Genomic DNA, 25,403 nt, shown 5'->3' on the forward strand with positions numbered 1-25,403 from the left:
ACAATGATGTCACTACATCACACCTGTAGTATGGAGCCTCAGTACTCACACCGCACAGACCAGAGCAGCGCACCTCAGGAACTGGGTTGGCTGAGTAGTGTGTGTTTTTTTTTTTAAATATCAGGAATTGTGAGGGCATCATATGAAGAGAAGAGCTGTTGGGACTCTCATACTGAATGTGTGGCTGGTAGGGGCTATTATACTGGGGTTGTGGTGGACTGTAAATGCCTCCATACTGAGTGGGGTTTTTTATTTTGTGTAGCAGGTTGTGGTGGCCATAATTAGAGATGAACGAATATGTTCAGAAAACGATCGCCAAACATAAATTTGGCACGAATATGGTACATTTGGATTCATGATCGGTAATACGAGAATTTTTCTTAAGATCGGAAAAAGTCGGTAACATTTGGTAAAAGACATAATAGAAGATGGCAATACATGTACCGCGTTTAGTAAAAACAGAGCCACCAATGTTGGAGACTGGGGTTCAAGTCCAGGCTCTGCGCTGTTGGACATAATATACCAGTAGTGGTCCATAACACTATGGTGCCTACCTCAATAAACATGAGAGTGTCACGAACAAAGAGAGTCATGCCAGCTCAGACTTCGCCTGGATTAACAAGGTCCCCGTCAGATGTCGAGGAACCAGGACAATCTGATGATACATGAGCTACTGGGCCAAACCATACATGGACAAGGCAAGAGAACCTGGATCTGCTGAAATGCTATTATAACAGCAGACCAAATGAGAGAGGATATGTGAAGCATATGAGGAAACTCTGGATGGATACAAGACCAGCATGCCCACTAACTGAGAAACTACTAGTCACCCAACGTTTCAATATCCTAAAGAGAAAGCTATTATCACAACTTGAGATGGACTAAATGCATTGCAGATCCACCCCACATGAAGATCTGGAAGAACAACATGTGCAACCCCCTGAAGATCCTGATCCAACCCTGCAACTAGAGAGCACTGCAGCTGGTCTGAAACAGAAGATCTTAGATAAACTAAATACCATCAATACCAGAGATCAACGGTTAAGGATCAGCAAAGAAAGACCACCAAACAGTATGCTAGAGGATGCCAATAAAGCAGCACTTGCATCAGTACCTACCACCACCATAACTCAAACTAATAACCTGATCTATGCTACTACCTCAGCAATCATGGAAATGCTTGGCTATACAACCAACAAGAACAGCAGAAGTACGTGCCCCCCTTGGGAAAGAAGACAGTAGACAATGATGAAGGTGCCATGACGGGAAGTCAGCCAACTATCATAAATACAGAAGTGTGTAAAGATCAAGAATAAGACCGAGCTGGACAAGTACAAAGGCCTAACCCCAACTGAAGAGACTGCTAAACAAAGGCTCACAGCACTCACTGCAAGACTAGGGAGATACATTAGAGTAGCTGAGGCCAAGAGGATAAATGCCCTGTTCTAAAAAGAACCATCCAAAGAGTACTCCCAACTACAGAGGAACAGCACAAAGGCAGCAACTCCACCAATAGCAGAGACTGAACTATACTGGAGGAACATATGGGAGAAGGAAAAAACACAACACCAGTGCAATGTGGCTGCGATATTTGAGAATTAAACACAGCAACCACTTAGCGTAAGAACCAGTCACCATTACAGAAGCAGACATCTTATAGCTGGTCAAGAACATGAAGAGCTGGACAGCACCTGGCTCAGACATGATCCTTACCTACTGGCTAAAGAAATTCACAGCGGTACATGCATGGCAATGCAGATGAACCAACTGCTAGAAGCAGGTCACCACGCAGCTTGGCTAACACAAGGAGGAACAGTGTTGATCATGAAGGATCCAAACAAAGGAACAGTTCAATCCAACTACTGCCCAATAACCTGCCTTACAACAACATGGAAACTTCTGTCAGGCTTCATATCCACCAAGCTACAGAACCATATGAGCCAGTACATGAATCCAGCTCAGAAGGGCAATGGGACTGACACCTGAGGCTCTAAGCACCAGCTCCTAGTAGATGGAGCAGTCGCTCAAGACTCAAGATCCAGAGAGACCAATCTCAGCACAGCCTGGATTGACTACAGGAAAGCCTATGACTCAATGCCACACACATGGATCCGTGAATGCTTAACTGTGTACAATGTCAATAGTAAATTAAGAACCTTCCTCAGAAAATCACTGGGGATATGGAGAACAACATTGGAAGTCAACTCAAGACAACAAGTACAAGAGACCATCAAATACGGCATATACCAAGGTGAGGAACTGTCCCCATTGCTGTTCTGCATAGGCTTGAACCCCTCAGTCAGATAATTACAGAGTCTGGCTATGGATACAAGTTTAAGAGTGAAGCACCATCAGCCACCTCCTCTACATGGATGACATCAAGCTGTATGCAAAAAACGAACGAGACATCAATTACTGATCCACATGACAAGGATCTACAGTGAAGACATTGGGATGTCCTTCATACTGGAGAAGTGCGGCCGGTTGGTAATAAAGAGCGACAAGGTAGTCAAGACTGATGGAGAGGAATTACCAGTAGGGCACATGGCAGATGTACAGACATGTTACAAGAACCTTGCCATCTCACAGGGATACGGTAACCATGATAAGGAGGCAAGGAAAGCGGCAACATCCAAATACCATCAAAGGGTAAGACAGGTCCTGAAGAGCCAGCTCAATGGGAAGAATAAAATACGTGCCATCAATACATCTGCCCTGACAGTTTTCAGATACCCTACTGGCATAGTGTGCTGGCCAAAAGAAGAGATGGAAGCTGCAGATGTGAAAACACCAAAGCTCCTCACAATGCATGGAGGTCTGCACCCTAAGTTTAACACCCAAAGATTGTATACCAACAGAAAGGAGGGTGGTCGAGGCTTGATAAGCATCCAAGCCACCATCACGGATGAAACAAGGAGCATCCAGGAATACATCAGAAAAATGGCACCAAAAGATGAGATGCTGAGAGAAAGCCTAAGGCAGCAACAACAACAGATCTGGAAGGAAGAGCAGGAACATGAACCGCCATGGCAAGACAAACCGCTGCATGGGATGTACCCTCGACAGATAATGAAGGTGGCTGACAGGGAGGAATCCTAACAATGGCTGGAGAAAGCTGGACTCCAAGACAGCACAGAGGCACTAATCATAGCGGCACAAGAGCAAACACTAAGTACCAGATCCATAGAAGCAAGAATCTACCACACAAGACAAGACCCAAGGTGCAGACTATGCAAAGAAACCTCAGAAATCGCATAGTGGCAGGATGCAAATTGCAAGCAGGAGCAGCATATACTGAACGCCACAACCAAGTAGCGGGAATTGTATACAGGAACATCTGCACAGCATATGAGCTAATTCCCCCTAAGTCTAGGTGGGAGACCCCAGAAAAAATGGTGGAGAATGAAAGAGCTAAAATCCTGTGGGACTTATCCAGATGGATAAGCAGGTGTTGGCTAACCAGCCAGACATTGTGATAGTAGACAAGGATCAGAAGACAGCAGTGATAATAGATGTGGCAGTGACAAGTGACAGCAACATCAGAAAGAAGGAATATTAGAAGATGGAGAAATACCAGGGCCTCAAGGGAGAAAAGGAGAAGATGTGGAAGGGGAAGACAACAGTGATTCCAGTGGTGAGTGGAGCACTTGGAGCAGTGACCCCTAAGTGGGGAGAATGGCTACAACAGATCCCAGGAGCAAAATCTGAGCTCCCTGTCCAGAAAAGCACAATGCTGGGAACAACTAAGATCCTGCAGAACTCTCAAACTGCCAGGCCTCTGGTAGAGGATCCAAAAACGAGAAAAGACAACAAAGACCACCCCCATTGGGCGTGAGAAGGAAGTTTTTTTTTATAGATGTCAGTGACACAGAGTATATATGTTACTTAGATAGAAGAAAAGACGGTAATTCAGCAGCCGCAGTAGAATAAAATCACTGCAGGAGCCGACAGGATAGAAGACATGGATTACATACAGTAAATACAAATAGATTAAGTAGATATATAGATTTCGGTGACAAATACAATTAGTACAGTGTGTGCAGCTTACTGTACATGTATTTAATTAATAAAAGCACATTTTTCAGAAAAAAAATGGTGTGGGCTCTGTGAGATCCCACTAGCACTGTGAGGAAGTCGCACGATGCAGAGACGAGTTCACCGGGAGAATTTCACTGCAGTGAATTTCATCTAGCCTCTGCACTGTGCGACTTTCTCATGGTGCTAGCGGGGATCTCACCGAGGTCACCGCAGTTCAGCCCAGTTGGGAACGCAGCTTCAGTGATAGGCTTTGGTGGAATTAGGCAAGGTCATAAGTATGGTTTAATTGAGATTATTAAAGGAGTCTGTGTCATTTTTTCAATTCACTTTATTCTTGCTGTTTCTTTATTTACCATATAACTATAGGATTAGTAATGGATAGGTGTCTTACTCTCCATTACTAAGCCGTGGGCTTGATGTCACCTGAGAATACAATGGTGACATTAACTACACAAATTTGAACCCCACTTGCCGCCGCTACAAGGCAAATGGGAAGAGCCAGGCAAAGCACCAGAATTGGCACATCTAATAGATATGCCTTTTATGGGCAGTTGTGGGCTGCTATTTTTAGGCTGGGGGGGGGTCAATATCCATGGCCCCTTACCAGCCTGAGAATACCAGCCCCCAGATGTCAGCTTTAGAAAGGCTGGTTGTCGCAAAATGAACCCCATGCCATTTTTTAAAATTTATTTAAATAATTAAAAATAGAGCATGGGGACCCCTTTATTCTTGATAACCAACCTTGCTGAAGCTGACAGCTGAGGGTTGCAGCCCCCAGCTGTGAGTTTTGTCTGGCTGATTATCAAACATAGGGGGAACCCATGGCTTTTTCTAATTATTTATTTACAGCGCAAGAGCAGCTGATGAATACTCCTCATCATCCGCTCCTGCTCTCATGGGTATGTTCACACTGGGTGTTTTTGCTGCTTTTTTATATGCTAATTTTCAGCTGCTTTTTCCATTATCAGCAAAGTCTATGAGATTTCTAAAATCTCATACACACACTGGTTTTCTTTTTTGTCATCAGGATTTTTTGCTTTGCCGAGTTTTTTTGACATAGAGCATGTCACTTCTTCCAGCGTTTTTGCAGCATTTTTCAACCATTGACTTGAATGGATGGTAAAAAAAATGCTGCAAATACGCAGGTTGACCTATTTTTGCAGCGTATGTGCTGCAGAAAAGTCAAGGACAGCCGGATGTGACTTCCCACTCGGCTCTGCTACCTCTAGATGGCAGGCTGCATGATGTATCCATACAGCCTGTCATTGAGGAAAGTGGACTTGAACCCCATTCACTTGAATGGGAGCCTGACAATACAGTGTTTGACATGCTGTCATATGCATGACAGTGCGGAAAACACCGTTTCTGAACGGCGGTGAAACCATCCCCTCCGGTCAGAGAGCTGTGGTTCCACCACTGTCAAAAGACAGCGGGAGCGCTCAGCTGTGATCGGAGGTATACAGGTTACCTCAGGTCACTGGTGTCAGCTGATGGTACAACTGCTCCCATCATCCGACACCTACAGCCGCTAATAACAGTGAGAGCAGGAGCGGATGATAGGAGTATTCATCAGCTGCTTCTGTGCGGTAAATAAATAATTTAAACAAAACCTGTGTGGGTTCTCCCTATTTTTTATAACAAGCTAGGCAAAACTCACAGCTGGGGACTGCAACCCTCAACTGTCAGCTTCAGCAAGGCTAGTTATCAAGAATAGAGTGGTCCGCACACTATTTTTTAATAATTCTCCCAGTGAACTTGCCTCTGTACCGTGCGACTTTCTCACGGTGCTAGCGGGGTTTCTCACCGAGGTCACCGCAGTTCAGCCCGGCTGGAAACGGAGCATCAGTGATGTCACCGCCAGACACTGAGGCTACACTCGCAACAGCTCGATCACCAGTGGCTCTCAGCCTGTACGGTCACATCTTGGCACCGTCCAGGTTGGAAACTATTTCTCCACCAGACATGGATTACAGCGTGGGACAGAACAATGGAGAGATGAGGGATATTGTTGTTTTATTATTTTTGGTTTATTACAGGAGATTGAGGGCTTCAGTGGAATTAGGCGAGGTCGTAAGTATAGTTTCATTAAGATTATTAAAGGAGTCTGTGTCATTCTTTCAATTAAAGGACTTTTTCTGGGTGCTATGTTTTCTTACAATGTGACTGGAGTTAGTAATGGGGGCGTCTTATTGACGCCTCTCCATTACTAACCTCGGGGACTGATGTCACCGGACAATGCAAAGGTGACACCAACCCCCCAGCTATTACCCCACTTGCCACCGCTAAAGGTCAACTTGGAAGAGAGAGGCTAAGTGCCAGAATTGGTGCATCTTAGAGATGTGCCTTTTCCGGGGTGGCTGAGAGCCGATGTTTTTAGCCTGGAGGGCCAGTATCCATGGCCCCTTCCTAGGCTATTAATATCAACCCGCAGCTGTCTTCAGAGCCTTTGCTGGTAATTAAATATAGGGGGACCCTACTTAACTTTTTTGGGGGTCCCCCATTTTAATAGCCACTAAAGGCTAAGTATACAGTTGTGAGCTAATATTAATAGCCTGGAATGCTCCATTTGTATTACCCCCTTCCTAGGCTATAAACAAACTTCTGTGTGTGAATCAGACCTGAGATCTAATGTGATAGAAGATTACAGTGCAGGGAAGACTAGAAACATTCATATAGATGGCCGGCGGTGATGGAGTCAGTGACCGACTCTGGTCAAATATGTTTCTAGAGCCGTAGTAGAAGATGAAGATGTCGTTCTCATCATGAAGTAGTTATTTCTCCTGTCATGTGTAATGAATATCTCCTGCAGTATTGCTAATGCCGATTCCAGGGTCGGTAAATGAGACGAGAATTAACGTTATGGAAGATGAGTCTATGAGAAACGTATTCAGCTGCCGACTCCGAGGAAGAATCTGCTTTTTGTCTGTGGCCTAAATATATAGCTTTTATTAATAGATGTAAAGAAGAAAACTAAATACTGTAAAATAATAAATCTCCTCATATGTTTTCCTTATTATCTCCAGTAAATGTATTATTACAGGATTCTTATGATGTTACATCGGCTCATCTTCTCATTCAGGTCTCAACAATATCGGATCCTCCCAGTGAAGATCTTCTACAAAAGAAAATTTTCCTGATTTACCCATCACAGATGGATATGGACAGAGACAAGATGGCGGAGAGGATATTACACCTCACCCTAGAGATCCTCTTCCGGCTTACTGGAGAGGTGAGAGATTCTGATGACGTCACATTACATCATTCTTCTCTATGGAAATAACAAATGGACAGAACTGGAGAGGTGAGGACTCTGGAAATGTCTGTAGTGAGATTTATTAATCTGTCTCCCCATTACCAGGATTACACAGTAGTGAAGAAGACCTCTAGTGAGCGCTGTCAGGACCCTGTGTCTGAGGGATGGGGAAGACTCCTGAGCCCAATCATGGGGCCTCCACCTCACCCCCTGATCCATGAGGACATCAATGACCAGAAGATCCTAGAACTCACCTACAAGATGATTGAGCTGCTGACTGGAGAGGTGACACTGCTGGGAATGCTGGGACATTATACAGTAACGCTATGAAGGGATCGGGGAGATGACGGTATCATTGTATGTGTCAGGTTCCTATAAGGTGTCAGGATGTCACTGTCTATTTCTCCGTGGAGGAGTGGGAGTATTTAGAAGGACACAGAGATCTGTACAAGGATGTCATAATGGAGGTTCCCCAGCCCCTCACATCACCAGGTAATAGACAGGACTAAATACACACGGCCTATAATTATCTGTATGTAAAGAATGAATTCACTTCCTGTATGTGTTTCCTCCAGATCTATCCAGTAAGAGGACAACACCAGAGAGATGTCCCCATCCTCTTCTCCCACAGGACTGTAAACAAGAAGATCCCAGTGTTCCTCAGAATCATCAGGTAGATGGAGAGGAGGTGTCAGGAGATCTCCCCTATGTGTAGACGGCTGTGAAGGTCTTGTGCTCAGTCTTGTTTTATCCCCCAGTATTATATGTTTTATACTTGTGTAATGAGAACGGTAGAGATGGCAGGATTAGAGCTGATCATAGATGTGACTTCTCCATCTGTCGGTGACTTTTACAATATTTGTTTCAGGGTGAAGATCTGACCCATATTAATACTACAGAGACATATGTGAGGGGTGATGAGCGGTGTAAAGAGGATATTCCCACATATGACTACCCAGGTGAGCAATAACCACTAAATGCAGAGAAGTACAGATTCTTCTCAGTCACCGGCTGTGGCTGCTTTATCGGTGGTGTAGTCCATCCTTATTGCCATGATCACCATTTTGCCTCTAGACCACAACATTCTCCTCCACCCAAAACTGTTCAAATGACTTTGGTCATTGAAAGCCCTTTTCTATAGAACTTACAACCTGTTAGATCCACCTATTCCCTGGGTTTAGGAGACGCTGTTACCTGCCCAGATCTGTAAACTATAAAGCCAAATGACAGCGTACGTAGAATGTGCTGACAAGTTAGAAAATCACTTGAAGAAAAATATTATGATGGGCCTGTAAGAGAAAGCGGAGGGTAATGATGCTGTTGGCTTCCTAGAACCCTGAGATCTTATCGGATGAATCTCCCTTCTCCCCCTTCTGTGCTGCTGAATGTGATCATATGGTCCCTACAAGACCAGGTCCAGTCTTTCTGGACAAACTTCACTTTTATGATCGACAACATTAAATGTGCAGTGAGGCCAAGTGTGAATTTCTGTACAACAACAGAGTTTCCTTTTATCCTGACTTTCAATTTGTATTAAAACCGACTAACTTCAAGGAGGATTGTGATAATCTACATAAAACACATTACACCTGTGCCATGATATATCTCTGAGATGTGCGTGGCTGATGGCTGTAATATACATTTATTCCGGCCTGCAGGAGATGTGTTGGCTCCAGTCCTGGTTTCATGGTTTCACTCCACATCATAAATTACATTATGTTTTTGATCCTAAGAAATTCAGATTACTGCACAATCTCTCCTGAAATGGGGAGCACTATTATTTTCTCTAATCTTCTGGTCAGGATTCATAGTAGCTCCAATGGTCCACCATAAATGAAAGCAACTCTGGTTTACTGTTGTTTAATCTCTAATTGCAGTTTTCAGTTAATGAGATTCTTGTGGGCGTTGCTTTATGTGCTGCTCTGATTACATATTTATCTGTATTGGCTTATGACAGGTCACTGATCCCTCACTGACCTGCCCCCATTTTTACATAATGCATATAATAGTGTTGATATTATTGTTGATAATGCCTCTAATATTGTGGCTATTGGGAGGCTTAGAAAAAAAATTACATCCAACAAAATGTCACCAGCGGTGTCTGTCCAGTAGCATCTATCTCTTACTTGTAGACTGCGCAGGCGCCGCCATCACCGTTGACATTTTCCTGGATGTAATTTTTTTTCTAATCCTCCCAATAGCCACAATATTATAGGCATTATCAACAATAATATCAATGCTATTATATAAATTATGTAAAAATGGGGGGCAGGTCAGTGAGGGATCAGCGACCTATCATAAGCCAATACAGATGAATATGTAATCAGAGCACCACATAAAGCCCCGCCCCAGAGCACGAGAATCTCATTAACTGAAAACTACAAATACAGATTAAACAACAACCACAAGACGGATTTCATCACCAGGTATCAGTGTAATCAGTATAACGGCACCGACCTCACATTGTCTATAGGTTACTGAGCACAATTCTATTGACAGGTTCCCTTCAAGACATCTGCGCTCTGCACTATTATACACAGTTCTCTTTAAATGTGTAATATTTCTTCTTGAAACTCATCTGACAGAAAATATTGGACCTTAAGATAGTTTAGATTGCCTTGTGCTGGCGTGTACTCCGGAGGACAGAGAATGAACTTCAATCCAATATTGCGGCCAGCATGCAGCCAGCGGGTAAGGAAAGGGTGAATCAAACACCCGAAAACCCCGCCCATATGACCCAAAACTGGTTCCGCCAAATTCAGGTGACAGGTTCCCTTTAAATCAGAGAGTCATATCACACAAAATAGTTAATAAATAACATTTCACACTTGTCTACTTTATATCAGCACAATTTTGGAAACAATGTTTTTTTGTTAGGAAGTTATAAGGGTTAAAAGTTGACCAGTGATTTCTCATTTTTAAAACCACATTTACAAAACGATTTTGTTTAGGGACCATCTCACATTTGAAGTCAGTTTGGGGGGTCAACATGACAGAAAATACCCAAGTGGGACACCATTCTAAAAACTGCACCCCTCAAGGTGCCCAAAACAACATTCAAGAAGTTTATTAACCCTTCAGGTGCTTCACAGGAATGAAGGGAATGGGGAAGAAAAAATAAACATTTACTTTTCTTTCACAAAAATTTTCCTTTAGACCAATTTTTTTTTCACTTTAGCAAGGGTAACAGGAGAAAATAGACTATACATTTTGTTTTGCAATTTCTCCTGAGGATGCCGATACCCCATATGTGGGGAAATCTACTGTTTGGGCGCATGGCAGGGCTCGGAAGGGAATGTGCGCCATTTGACTTTTTTAATGTATAATATACTGGAATAATAAGCGGTTGCCATGTCGCGTTTGGATAGCCCCTGATGTGCCTAAACAGTGGAATCCCCCCACAAGTGACACCATTTTGGAAACTAGACCTCCCATGGAACCTATCAAGATATGTGGTGGGCACTTTGAACCCCCAAGTGGTAATGTCTATAACCAAAATTAGAAAAATGTTGTCTCTGTCCAAATGTATATGGACTTAACTGTATAACGTGCTGAGCAAAGTGAAAATCAATGAGGAATAAGTGAAAAAAAAAAAATATATGTACCAGAATACTACAGGTAAGGTGCACCAAAGAACAAGAAGATATAAACCTGGTATATACCTGCAATTTCCATCCCTCCAAGTACAGCGCACCCCGACGCGCGTTTCGGATTAAAATCCTTTGTCAGGGGATTTTATTATATACTTTTTGATTAAATTATAAACAACCACAAGATGGCAGCAAAGTACCTGACATCCAAAAAGAAGCCAACCATAAATAGATAAAATGAAAGTTTATTCCATAAGAAAACAAAAATAACACAAAATATACACATGTATAAAAACTACAGAATCAATTCAGGATAGTACCCCATGGGAAGGTAGGAGGAAGTCCACCTGCAAATGGCCACAATACAAAATACAAAATATCATAGGACTCCCATGACCACTACACATAGTACCCAGAAAATATAAAGTGCATACAGCATCCCCTATGAATCTGTGTATCTACTGTGAAGGGACGCCCTATCAGATCCTGTGATCTGACCTAAATCTATCAAACTTAACCAAAAGGCATAGCATAAAGAAAATAAGGTATGGAAACACAATTACCTCAGTGGACATCAACAGGTGTTTAAACCTCCCACGGCACTTCCCAGCGCCCCGACGCGCGTTTCGCCCTTGCTTCTTCCGCGTTTCGCCCCCGGAAGAAGCAAGGGCGAAACGCGCGTCGGGGCGCTGGGAAGTGCCGTGGGAGGTTTAAACACCTGTTGATGTCCACTGAGGTAATTGTGTTTCCATACCTTATTTTCTTTATGCTATGCCTTTTGGTTAAGTTTGATAGATTTAGGTCAGATCACAGGATCTGATAGGGCGTCCCTTCACAGTAGATACACAGATTCATAGGGGATGCTGTATGCACTTTATATTTTCTGGGTACTATGTGTAGTGGTCATGGGAGTCCTATGATATTTTGTATTTTGTATTGTGGCCATTTGCAGGTGGACTTCCTCCTACCTTCCCATGGGGTACTATCCTGAATTGATTCTGTAGTTTTTATACATGTGTATATTTTGTGTTATTTTTGTTTTCTTATGGAATAAACTTTCATTTTATCTATTTATGGTTGGCTTCTTTTTGGATGTCAGGTACTTTGCTGCCATCTTGTGGTTGTTTATAATATTCGTTAGAAGTACCATTTGTTCTATTAGATTGGACATACTGTGTATAATATATAATTTTTGATTAAATTGTCCAAGTACAGGCACAATATGTAGTGCCATTGCGATATAATAAATAAAGGCATTCTTTTATATATGTTTATACGTCTTGGTCTTAATTTTGATATTTTATATATATTGTCTAGTATAGAAGAATAGGAGACAAAAAAGCGCATATAGGGTCTTATCCTCAGGACTGCTCTTAAAGAATTATGAGAGAACTGCTCACCTGATGGTGCAAAGTAAAGGCGTGTAATTTGTCAGCTGCTGCAGATCCACAGGTCGGCGCTGCGACCTCTTAGAGACGTTATAATAGATGAAATGTGGATAAAATCCGCGCTGCTGTGACAAATAATGAATCCGGATATAATTGTAAGGTGTTCAGGTGGTTTATTCAACGCGTTTCGAAGCTCATGGCTTCTTCTTCAGGAAGTTTCCACACAATATATATTGTCTACCATATTTGAATTCCAATTTTGGTGTTTTTTGTTTTTCTAAATATCCCAAATGGTCTGCCATTCATTTTGTTATGCAGCTGGTACTCTTTTCTCCTATTAACTTTATTTATAATTAGATTCTATCAAATATATATATACCCTTCTTGGTTGAAGAATAGGTTCGCTGCATATATATTTCTCTAGTGGTACAGTGAGCATACTGACACTACAGCTGTTCTATAGAAAATTATACCATTGGCCAGTGAAGAAAATGTAATAACATTTTTACTACTAAAATGTTGTTTTAACCCCAGATTTTACATTGGAAAATACATAGGTAAATGGTCACTACAGCCATAGATGAATTTGCAGAGGGTTGTCATTTCTAATTCCAAGAGGGGTGTCCTTTCCAAAATGGGGTCACTTCAGGGAGGATTCTGCTGTTAAGGCACATTGGAGAGCCGCTAAGTTCCAGAACAACAGAATCCCCCCTGAAGTGACCCCATTTTGGAAATGACACCCCTCTGGTTATTCATCTATGGGTATAGTGACCATTTTCACTACATGGATGATTTCTAGAAACATGTAGTGGAAGTTTTAGAGCAAAAATGTCATTGTAGTGCCCAATATATTGTGCCCAGCATGTGTCTCTGGAGACATCCCCCACCTACCCCCGGAAATTAAGTCAGCTCTACTCAGATGTGTCTGTCACTAAATAAACCAAATGCTTGAATGTCAAAACAGTCTAAAAACGTGGTTCTGTGTGGAAGATTTTAAATCAGTCATGGAGGCATAAGGCTGGCAATGATGGGCATTGTGGGCAATAATAGCGGGTATCATGCCTCATTCCTCTCTTAGAACATACACAACATCTCTGGAGGGTCTTTCTTGTTTCAGTTGCTGGAATGAGTGCAATAAAATGTCGCTCAGTGAGTTTCTGACATCTTCAGATTCTAAAGGATTGGCGTGGACAAAATTTTCAAAAACAAGAATTTCAATTACCTTTTCCTGATAATCAAGGAATGCATCTGCATTTCCAGCTTTTTACAAAAGAATTATATGAGGTCACCTGAAACAAATAAATGACTAACTTTTTATAGGTATATGATTTTCTTGATACCTGGTATGGCTGTAGAACCTGGTCTGCAAGGTCCACACCCCCCATATATTTGTTGTAGTCAATGACAGACACAGGTTTTGGAGTAGTGGATCCCTGTTGGCCCAAGTGGCCCTTGTGGCATCTGTGTGGATCGAGCTCCGGATAAACATATCTTTTTTTTATCCTTATACTTAAAGGCAAGCATCTCTCCATTGCGTAAAGCCCCTGACTGCCCCTTTCGGAACTTTTCGTTGACCAATGATTGTTGAGATCCCTGACAGTTTTTGCGAATGGTCCCACAAGCCCCATGTTATGTTCAACCAATCTTACAAATGGGGGTATGCTGGTGTAGTACTTTTGAACATGCAGATTGCAGCCTTTTGTAAAAATGGAGTTATCAGTTCCCAAACGATTTTTCCAGATGTCCCCAGATAAATAGTGCATCCTGGTGGATTTAGTTGCTATCTTTCCCCTCATAAATGTGAAAAGCTGAAGTGTATCTGGTTGAACTCTTGCACATTTTATAGAGGTTTATTCCGAACCTTGCCCTCTTAGAAGGAATAATTTGCTTGAGGTACAGTCTCCCCTTGAATTTTACAAGGGGCTCATCAATGGAAATGTTTTCTGTTGGGGTGTAGAGCTTTAAAGGGCCACTGTCACCCCCCCCCCCCCCCCAGCCGTTATAAACTAAAAGAGCCACCTTGTGCAGCTGTAATGCTGCAGTCTAACAAGGTGGCTCTTTTAGTTTTTGATTCATTTATTACCTCAATAAAGCGTTTTAAAAATTGGCCACACATACCAGATATTGTACCAGGAGGCGGTCCGAAGCGTCCTGTATGAATCTTCCAACGGCCGTCACTCTTCTCTTCAGGGGCGATGGTCGCCGCCCCCTGAGCGCTGTTATCTTCTGAAATCCGGCGCCTGCGCTGTGCGTGCCTGCCTGGGGCCTGCGCAGTGTTCATTGTCAGTGCGGCCACACTGTTGCTGAATCCCCCGCCCCGCACTGTTATTCATTATGCACTGTGCGGGGCTGGGGTTCCTGGGCATGCGCAATGCGCTGTTTAGACGCTCCCCAGCTCCCCCGCCTTCCCAGGAACCCAGGGGCGGGGCGGTCGGACAAATAGGACCGAATGCTCATCTTTTTAACAAGCACCATAGCGAATGTAAGTTCAAAAATATTTTCATTTCATTTCAAAGTTGGTGTCCATAAATTTAGCCTAACATAATAGGATCGTGGATTCTGGCTGATGATTTAGGACGCATATAAATTTGTTTGTAGGATAATCTGCTCTAGCAAGCTATCTGTCAGAAACAAATTAAAAAAAATTAACTGGTCCAAAATTTTCCACCTCCACATTTAAACCAGGAATGACCTTAAAATTAGGGATGAATGGAGTAGTCGAATCCGAAGTCTCCCATCTGGGAAATGTTACATCAAGAGGCAAAGCCCCTTGGACATTGGTGTGCGCCAATTCACGAGCAATAGGGACAGCGCTAGTACTGGGCATTGTTAACTGAGTTAGAGACATTTCTCCAGAAGAGCTATTTGTCCTTGTTGTACTGGTCCTTGTGTGTGAGGATGGACCATATCTGAGCTATGACTGTTGCTGCTACTAAAGCCCTTGAAACCCACATCGCCATCTGGCACTGCACTGTCTTTACGGTCAGAACATAAAAATGCATAAGCCTTCTCTGCACTTTAATACTGACTGGCCATTTTATTTGTTTTTTTTCCGGAAATAGAGGACTCTGACGTGACTGACCTGACTGACGTAACCAAATTCTTGTGGAGACAATTTAGAAAAGCTTAATTCTTTAGCCTAACCCTAACTTTAGAATAAACCCTAACTCTAACTTTAGCCTAACAGTAACCCTAACTTTAGCCTAACTGTAACCCTAACTTTAGCCCCAACACTAACCCTAAATATAGCACTAACACTAAGCTGCCATTTGTTTATTTTTACTTTATAGCAAAATTGCTGACTGACACAGCTGCTGCCAACAGCACTTGTAACACTGTTTCTCCTCTAATCTCTCACTGACAGGAGATCTGAGGAGAAACAGCGTTTTTATGAGGCAGATCGCCCTGGAAAGTTGGTTGCTACAACAGCCAGGGGCGTAACTACAACAGGTGCAGGGGTTGCAATCGCACCCAGGCCCTGGAGCCTAGGGGGCCCTAAAAGTCCCTTTGGCCTATAGAAAAAGACTATTGCTATTAAAGATTTAAAATATTTGGGGGCCCAGTTGGCGCTTTATCATCCGGGCCCATGAGTTTCAAGTTACACCACTGACAACAACCTTTCCTAGTGATTTGTCTCATTGGCTGGTGTGACCCTGACATCATCAGGACTTATACCAATCAGGTCTCGATGAGGTCGGGGGTCACAGTAAGTGATGTGCGCTGGAATCCCCTAGTTATAAGGTACGTGGGGATCCTGATGAGCACAAAACCATCGATCGCAGACAAACGTTGGCGCTGCACAAAGCTCTGCTAGCGCCGACTTTTATCTACTGTTGGTGGTCACGAAGTGGTTAAGTTAAGGGTACCATCATTTCTGTCCAGGTCCATTTCATAAGTTTTATTTTTTAAAATTGTCTGTGGAAGCATGGTTGAAAAGCAATATGTGACTTTCATTTGTTCATTTATAGATTTTTTTATTTATTATTACTTTTATCAGATTCAAGTTATTTCTGTGACCATTGTGGGTTTTTCTGTCATTAAAGAGGGGTACCAACAATTTTGACCATGTATGCAGGAGGAATGAATATTTTGACTCCACAGCCACTTTCTGGAAATTCAGACGCAGTGGATGTTGGAGAGTGAAAATTACACATTTGCCATTTTATTACCCAGCACATAGTGCCCAGATTGTGCTCCAGGAGACACACACCGCAAATTAAGTGGATTATTCTCACTATGTAATATTGCTATATACAGGGATCCTAAATGTTGTTTGAGCACACTGCAAGACTGACTCAGAGGTGAGAGCGGATTTTGCTGGATTGGTTTATAGAAACGCTATTACTTTTCTACAGCCTTTGAGCCACTAGTATTGTTTTTTGTGAGATGAGAATTGGTATTATTTTCGCCTACATAACATTGATTGGTTTATTTTTATTCGATATTTGGGAGGCAGAATGAACAAACAGTTGAACACCACGCACTACTGGTTCATCCAACAAGGTTTTCTATTAGACTGTGAACTGTCATTGTCTTGGTAAATAAAGTTTTTTTCTTTACATAGCTTACCATTTTTATGGAAAGTTTAAGCAGAAATGTTCAAAAATATAAATCTCAAGGATATTTTATTAAAAAAAAAGTTTTTTTTTTTTATCTTAGCAGATGACTCTACCAGATCAGAGGGACAGTTGACATCTTCAGTTTTTATATCTGATGATCTTGAGATCCTACAAGATACAACTGAAGTGACTGCTTTTACTCCAGATATATCATCATCCATTCACAGCAAAGATCTGTTATCTGATCCTATGAAACAGGTCCCGTTTTCTGATTCATTACTGACTACTAAGGAAAACCAAAATCACAAAAGAGGCATTAAAAAACAAACTGCTCCTAAAGCAAAGAAGTTATTTTCCTGTTCAGAATGTGGGAAATGTTTTAACCAGAAATCAGATTTGGTTAATCACCATAGAACTCACACAGGGGAAAAGCCTTATTCCTGTTCAGAATGTGGGAAATGTTTTAACCAAAAATCACATTTTGCTACACACCAAAGAACTCACACAGGGGAGAAGCCTTTTTCCTGTTCAGAATGTGGGAAATGTTTTGCACGTAAATCACGGCTTCTTACTCACCAAAGAACTCACACAGGGGAGAAGCCTTTTTTTCTGTTCAGAATGTGGAAAATGTTTTAACCAGAAATCAGATTTGGTTAATCACCATAGAACTCACACAGGGGAGAAGCCTTTTTCCTGTTCAGAATGTGGGAAATGTTTTGCACGTAAATCACTGCTTGTTGCTCACCAAAGAACTCACACAGGGGAGAAACCTTTTTCCTGTTCAGAATGTGGGAAATGTTTTAACCATAAAGGGAATCTTGTTACACACCAAATAACTCACTCAGCAGAGAAGCCTTTCTCCTGTTCAGAATGTGGGAAATGTTTTGCACGTAAATCACTGCTTGTTATTCACCAGAGAACTCACACTTGGGAGAAGCAATTTTCATGTTTAGAATGTGGGAAATGTTTTTACCAGAAATCAGACTTGGTTAGGCACCATAGTACTCACAGGGGGGAGAAGCCATTTTCCTGTTCAGAATGTGGGAAATGTTTTAACCAGAAATCAGATTTGGTTAGGCACCAAAGTATTCACAGGGGGAGAAACCTTTTTCCAGTTCAGAATGTGGAAAATGTTTTAACCATAAAGGGGATCTTATTACACACCAAATAAATCACTCAGCAGAGAAGCCTTTCTCCTGTTCAGAATGTGGGAAATATTTTATCCAGAAATCAGATTTGGTTAGGCACCATAGAACTCACACAGGGGAGAAGCCGTTTTCATGTTCAGAATGTGGGAAATGTTTTAAATGGAAAATAGATCTTGATCACCATCAGAGAACCCACACAGGGGAGAAGCCTTTTTCATGTTCAGAATGTGGGAAATGTTTTACCCAGAAATGGCATCTTGTTAGACATCAGAGCAGTCACACAGGGGAGAAACCTTTTTCCTGTTCAGAATGTGGGAAATGTTTTAACCGGAAATGGCATCTTGTAAAGGTACCTTCACACTCAACGATTTACCAACGATCACGACCAGCGATACGACCTGGCCGTGATCGTTGGTAAGTCGTTGTGTGGTCGCTGGGGAGTTGTCACATATACAGCTCTCTCCAGCGACCAACGATCAGGGGAAAGACTTCGGCATCGTTGAAACGGTCTTCAACGATGCCGAAGTCCCCCTGCAGCACCCGGGTAATCAGGGTAAACATCGTGTTACTAAGTGCAGGGCCGCGCTTAGTAACCCGATATTTACCCTGGTTACCATTGTAAAAGTAAAAAAAAAAACACTACATACTCACATTCTGATGTCTGTCATGTCCCCCGCCGGCGTCCACAGGGTTAAAACTGCTTTCGGCAGGAGCGCTGCTAATGCCGCGCTGCCGAGAGCTTCCCTGCACTGAATGTGTCAGCGCCGGCAGTAACAGCGGTGACGTCACCGCTGTGCTCTGCTTTACGGCCGGCGCTGACAGAGTCAGTTCAGGAAGCTCTCAGCAGCAGCGCAGCATTAGCAGCGCTCCTGCCGAAAGCAGTTTTAACCCTGTGGACGCCGGGGGACGTGACAGACATCAGAATGTGAGTATGTACTGTTTTTTTTTTTTTTAACTTTTACAATGGTAACCAGGGTAAATATCGGGTTACTAAGCGCGGCCCTGCGCTTAGTAACCCGATATTTACCCTGGTTACAAGTGAACACGTCGCTGGATCGGCGTCACACACGCCGATCCAGCGATGACAGCGGGTGATCAGCGACAAAATAAAGTTCTGGAATTCTAGCTCCGACCAGCGATATCACAGCGGGATCCAGATCGCTGCTGCGTGTCAAACACAACGAGATCGCTATCCAGGACGCTGCAACGACACGGATCATTGTTGTTCTCGTTGCAAAGTTCCTGAGTTTGAAGGTACCTTTAGACATCAGAGCAGTCACACAGGGTAGAAGCCTTTTTCATTTTCTTAATGTGGGAGCTAATTTACTTGGAAATCAACTGTTAATAAACATCAGAGATGTCACATGGAGGAAAAGCCTTTTTTATGTTCCTAATGTTGGAATAGTTTTGTGTAAATCAGGTTTATTAAGTAAACTCGCATATAATGATACATTTCAAGTTGAAATAGTAGCAAATAGAAACAGCATGAGATAACATTTGGCATTTCTTAATACTATAACCAGGAGAAAATACAATAAACTTTTTCATACAATCCTATATAATGGCTCCCTCGTCTCTTTTAGTATAAAGAAGCTATTCTTGTAATTGAAACACTAGAACACACTGGCGCTACTAAGGAAACAACCCAAGTGCTGCAGGTATTTTGGCAGATCCGTGCGCACTCTGCCAAAGAAACAAGTAAACCAATTTAAAATATTAAATACCGCGCTACAGGGGTGTAAAAACTAGTTTGGACCAATCTACAAGTTAGTTACCGGTTCGCCTTTGCACAGCAAACTTTGCACAATATAGTGAATAATCTGTACTAGTGTCCAAACATCCGTCGATTGACACTGTTCCTACCTATAATTAGAATACATCGCAATTATGTGCACTATATTTAACTGGGGTAAACAAATAATAAATCACATACCGTGATGGTGCTGCTGATGGCTTAAGTTGAGTGTAATCCCAGATGCACGCGGTACTCCACAATGATGGGCAGGGGTCTGTTGGTTAGGGTGGTCCTCAAAGCGGTGGCGGACAGGTAGGCACACCGATTACCAATTGTCCAGACGGAGGACCGGGTGCCAGTACACAGTACAGAGCCAGGAACCGTCCCAGCCGGAGACGATCCTGGTTGTACTGAAAAAAATGGCCGGCGCTGCCAGGCAGCGTGTGACGTCACAGGCCTACGGAGTCTCACTAGGGCAAAAAGCAAACCGACGCGTTTCGGAGTGTAACGCACTCCTTTCTCAGGGTTACACGCAGCAGGGTGCCTGTTGTGTGTGTATAAATATGGAGCCAGTCATCTGGGGGCGGTAACCCTGAGGAAGGGTGGGGAAGACCACCAAATATGTGTATATGATCCCTTCTCCTTCCAACATCTCCAACACGTATCTGGAGTATCGGGGAACATAATATGAATGCTGTCTGGACATCTGTACCAACGAGACAAGAGTCTATAACTTCCCTCTTGATAATTTGCACATAAAGAGGATCTGAACATGTGGAGAAGACTCTTATTCCTGTCTTCAAGCGTCAATAGTTTATTCAGGTCGTTTTCCCATTTCAAAAAGAAAACTGGAGGATCAGCTGTAGACATCTGATGCCCCTGGAACATTTTGTATAAAAGTGATACTGTGTGTGATGGAGGGTTCCCATCCAAGCAAGCCAACTCAAAAAAGGTAAGTGGTCGGAATAGATCAACCTGTCTGAATATCTTGCGAATATAACCTCTGATTTGTTCATAAAAAAGTCATACCCCAGGGGGAATCTCTGCTCCTCCAAAGAGAGACTGCAAGGGTTTTATAGAAGATTGGGTAATGTAATCATAGCTATTGGGTGGTTATCCTTGTGTTTATAAAGGAATATAACTTTATCTAAGCCCGCGGGAAAGTCTGGGTTGTCAGAGATCGGGGTCAAGGGGCCTGGTGTAGATAAAATATTGAGCTTTAAATTATTATGTTTAACAAAAAGGGTCAGATTTCTCGTTAGGAAGGGGAGGTTTCTACCCCGAACCCCAGTATTTCCGCTCTGCCAGATGTTTGTTTTGGGATTAGTCATTGAGATCTTTGACTCTAAGTCCACCCATTTTTTTTTTATGTTTATGATGGTATAGATCTAAAAGACAGGTTCCGAGAGAGGCATGATTATAAAGCTGAAAGTTAGGGAGGCTCAATCCCCCTTCTTGTTTAGATCTGCTTAATAGTTGGTACGACAAACGAGGGCGCCCACCCGACCATATATATCGTAATTGCTCTCTTGAGTCTGGAGAAAAAAGGGGCAGGCAGGACCATAGCTATAGTCTGGAAAAAATACAGAAGACGTGGTAATAAATCCATTTTTATTGTATTAACCCTCCCAAGCCAGGACAAGTGTAATCTGCTCCACTTCTCCAGATCAAGCGAAACCGCGGGCAACCTGTTTGTATATAAGATTTGATTTTGTTATGGAATAAGTTGTCGGAAGATCTTTAAAGTGACCCTTTATGTTATACAGAGAATTATAATAGTCATAAAAACTGGATAATATATCACGTGTACTATGTGCTACTTTACCCTTAGCATTTCTTATGAACAGGATAAACATTTGTGAGCCTCGTGGGTATAAGGCTCTTGCCAAGAATTTACCACTCTTGTTACCTAAATGATAGAGACGGCTCCTGACTCTCTCTGTGAAACAGTGGGATTTCTGATCTAGGATAGTAAGTAATTTTTGCCTAGCCATGGATAAATCCGACAGGGTAAGCGGGGAAAGATCTTTTTTATGCTGTGGCTCGAGTTTAGAGATCCGGGAGGAGAGATCGGCTATTTCTGCTATGCGGATCTTCTTGAGGCGAGCGCCATGTGAGATAAGAACGCCTCTCAGTACACTCTTCAGGGCTTCCCATCTTATCGCAGGAGACGTGGGGTCCCAAGTATGATCCACCACAAAACCCTCTATAGATCGTTTTACCTCTGAGGCGCACATCAGATCCCGCAGTAAGTTCTCATTTAATCGCCAGGAGAATTTAGGTTTCGCTGATGGGTCCAACTTTATTGAAAAATAAATGGGCGCATGATCGGACCTCAGCACAAACCCCACCTCTGCCCCCACCCCCAAATCCAGCAGGGAATGGGATACGAAAAAATAATCAATTCTGCTATAAGTGGAGTGCACCTGTGAGTAGAAGCTATAATCTCTCGTATCTGGATGGAAGCCCTCCACACATCAACCAGTCGCAGATCACTCATCTGCTTTCTCACCTTTTTAATGGCAGACCAGGAATAAGAGGACTTACCCGTTGACATGCCAATTAAAGGATTCATTGGAAGGTTAAGGCCACCTCCAAGGATAATCGGCGAGTCGCCTGCAAATTTCTCCAGGAGTTTTTTGCATGAAAGACCAAATTTCTGCTGATCCTGGTTAGGGAAATAAACATTCGCCAAGATGAGCTCACAAGATCTCCAAGCCAACTTCAAGAAAATAAATCTCCCTTCTGTATCAATCATCGAGTCAAGGACTTCCGGAAGAAAGGACTTATGGAAACCTATGGATATCCTCTTAGACTTGGAATGGACATTAGTGCTACGATACCATTTCGGGTAGTAAAAAGATGTACAGTCAGGGGTCATACCAGTCTTAAAGTGAATCTCCTGAAGTAACAAAATTGAGACACATTGCTTATGGTTGGAGTACAGGATCTGCTTTCTTTTTTCTGGTATGTTTAACCCTTTAACATTAAAGGAACAAAATTTTACTTCAGCCATAGTCAAGGTGTTGTTTGAGGAATTGGTTGTGTGAGAGCGGAAACCGGGCCCCTTGAATGCTCATGTGTAATTCCAGGGTAGGGAATAGGTTAGTGGGTTGAGAATGGAACAACAGAGGAGTGGGAGAAGAAAAGGAAGCAAACAGATTGAAAAAAAAGAAAAATTCAGTGTGTGGTGAGTGTTTTCCTAAAGGAAGAAGCCGTGATGTGGTGGTGCGTCCAGAATCCACCAGGCACATCTATTTAAGTGAGGAAAAGCAGAGGGTGAGGTCCAACTTTCACCCCCCACCCCCATGACCAGGCAAAACAATAACAAATAATAAACAATATTTTAAGTCTATCAGAATTAACCAACATCTAAATCCGCTTATGTTAAATTTAAGCTCTAACTTCGCAATACAAACTGTTGAGAGGAAAATTAGACCTTCTATTTCTTAACAAGTAGTAAATAAAATTGTCCACTTAGTTGAGAACTGACTACTACTACTGAGCACGGGCAAACCGTATGCATACCGGACCAAAAGTCTAAACGACCTGGCAGGACACGTGTGTGCCGGACAGCAAACCTTGAAAACCGGAGGGAGAATATGAGAGTCCCCTCAGGTTTGACAGGAACGAACCTTCTTATGTTGTTTGGTATGAGGAGCTTTCAGCCATCTCGGTGGAATGTCAGGGAGCTGTGGGGATCTCGGCCAATCAGGGATCTCAGTCAGTGGTAATTCGAAAGTTCCTAGAAAAGTGGTTAGATCACCCAGATTTAGAAAAATTGCTGATTTCCCGCCTTTAAAAGCTATCAGCTGGAACGGAAATCCCCATTTATAAAGAATGTCTTTTTCTTTAAGGAGAGACAAGAGTGGTCGCAGGGCTCTTCTTAGCTGTAGAGTCCGCCTGGACAAATCGGAGAGTATTAAGATCTGAGCTCCACAGAAGGTGATGGTGCTTTTCTGTCTAGTGGCCAGCATAATGGTTTCTTTGACTTTATAATAATGTATTCTGCAGATGACGTCTCTAGGTCTTGAATCTGATTGCGGTTTAGGTCCAAGGGATCTGTGAATCCCGTCAAATTCTATGGAGCCTGCATCTTTGTCATCTAAGATCTCAAGGAACAGTTTATGAACTGTAATATCCAGCTCAGACGGGCTTACGGACTCAGGAAGACTATGTATTCTAATGTTGTTACGTCTTTTGCGGTTCTCCAAGTCCTCTAACCCTGTTGCTATATTCTCCAATCTCATAGTGTGGTTTGTTATGACCTCTCTGTGGGTTTGTAGTTCTTGCAAGATTAGTTCCTGAGATTTCTCAACATCTTCTACTCTGGAGGTGAATTTTCATTTTAGAACCTGCAGTTCCTTCTTGTAAGCGTTTTCAATTCTGCAAGCAAATGTCTGTAAATCATTTTTAGTAGGAAGAGTTCTGATAAATTTACTAAGATCTTGAATAGTCAAATCATCTGGGAATTCAGAATTATCATCCCCTTCATATGATGCTCTATCAGGAGAGCTATGGGAAGCCAGAGAATCCTGTGAGGAGGAACATTCCCCAGGAATCTTGAAAGAAGACTGGGATCTAGTATTTCTTTGCTGTTTTTTTGTAGTTATAAAACGATCCATGTCGTCTGAGTGTGCTTTCGGATCTAGAAGCTGTCCAGCACGCTTTTTGGGCTTGCCCATAAATATAAGTGGTTTTAATAAATTATATATGGCCACGGGGGGGGCATGTGGGGCAGGAGCGGCTACATTATGCGGCGTATTCCCCTATCGGCAAACTCCCCTCCCCTAGAAAAACTTCCTCCCCATGTGTGAGGATAGTCTAAGGTATTTCAAATGCCGAGCAGCTCTTGTGCTGCAATATTGTTGCAGGAGGCGAGCAAGTCCTCTGGCTCTGCCGCTCTGCAAGATGGCGGCGTTTGGCGCCAAAAAAAGGACCAGGGAGAAGGAGGGCGCATCAGGAGCCTCCAAAGTCCCGCCGATGTAGGGCTCATGCACTCCGCCTCAGACAGGTAAGATGCCTCGGGCGGCTGAAAGGTGAGGAGTCGCAGGAGGAGGGGAGCGGGGCAACGCGACGGGTGACCGGAGCCGCGTGTCGCCTGCTTCACCATGCTCCAGGACCAAGATGGCCACCGCGTCTTCCTCTGGCGGCTCCCCCCCGCTCCACCATCACTCCGTCACTCACCGAGCCTTCCTCATGATGTGCCGCAGCCTCCGGCGCACCCTCTGGCGTTCCTTCCCGTGCAGGCAGTCCCGCTGCCACTCCGTCCCCACGACCAGGATAGCGATCCTCCTCCGGTCTCCAGCCAGTAAGTAGTAATGGCGTCCTTTTATAAGAGCGCCCCTGCGCCAGCTGACACCGAGCCTCATAAGATGTGGGTTCCTCTTGTTGGGAGGTGATGGGGTCGAAGTAATCCGGGGTCCACGGAGGTTTATGGGGTAATTAAAGGGGTTAAATTCAGATAGGTCTGGGTAGCTCTCCTCACACACATCCGCTCGGCTCCAAGACCAGGCCACGCCCCATGTTGGAATAGTTTTAACCAAGATTGAATCTTAAATGGGTTGTCTCTTGAGTCTTGACAGATACAAAAGGGCTGCACCTCTCTCACGTATCAGATGTATTTCAGAGCCCGAGAGGACTACCGCGGTTAATGGCACTCATATATAAACTTTATATACAGTTATATACA

At 43.1% G+C, this 25,403-nt stretch overlaps 2 protein-coding genes across 2 annotated transcripts in view; both read left to right on the forward strand.

The window, feature by feature from the left end:
- LOC143768219 (gastrula zinc finger protein XlCGF66.1-like) overlaps positions 1-25,403 on the forward strand; it is a 241,914-nt gene that overhangs the window by 800 nt on the left and 215,711 nt on the right. The window lies entirely within an intron of this gene.
- LOC143767070 (uncharacterized) lies at positions 635-19,688 on the forward strand. The gene is made up of 7 exons (XM_077255093.1): positions 635-698; positions 7,062-7,267; positions 7,397-7,576; positions 7,660-7,783; positions 7,867-7,964; positions 17,745-17,816; positions 19,560-19,688. The coding sequence occupies exons 1-7, from the start codon at positions 635-637 to the stop codon at positions 19,686-19,688; spliced, it is 873 nt and encodes a 290-aa protein (XP_077111208.1).

The sequence above is a fragment of the Ranitomeya variabilis genome, chromosome 4 (genome assembly GCF_051348905.1).
Source record: "Ranitomeya variabilis isolate aRanVar5 chromosome 4, aRanVar5.hap1, whole genome shotgun sequence".
NCBI lineage: Eukaryota > Metazoa > Chordata > Amphibia > Anura > Dendrobatidae > Ranitomeya > Ranitomeya variabilis.

Bases quoted from the DNA above. Each gene is read 5' to 3' on its own strand.
- LOC143767070 (XM_077255093.1), top strand. From the start codon at position 635: ATGTCGAGGAACCAGGACAATCTGATGATACATGAGCTACTGGGCCAA. The intron at 7,577-7,659 runs GTGACACTGCTG...TGTATGTGTCAG, and splicing joins TTGAGCTGCTGACTGGAGAG to GTTCCTATAAGGTGTCAGGA. The intron at 7,784-7,866 runs GTAATAGACAGG...TGTTTCCTCCAG, and splicing joins CCAGCCCCTCACATCACCAG to ATCTATCCAGTAAGAGGACA.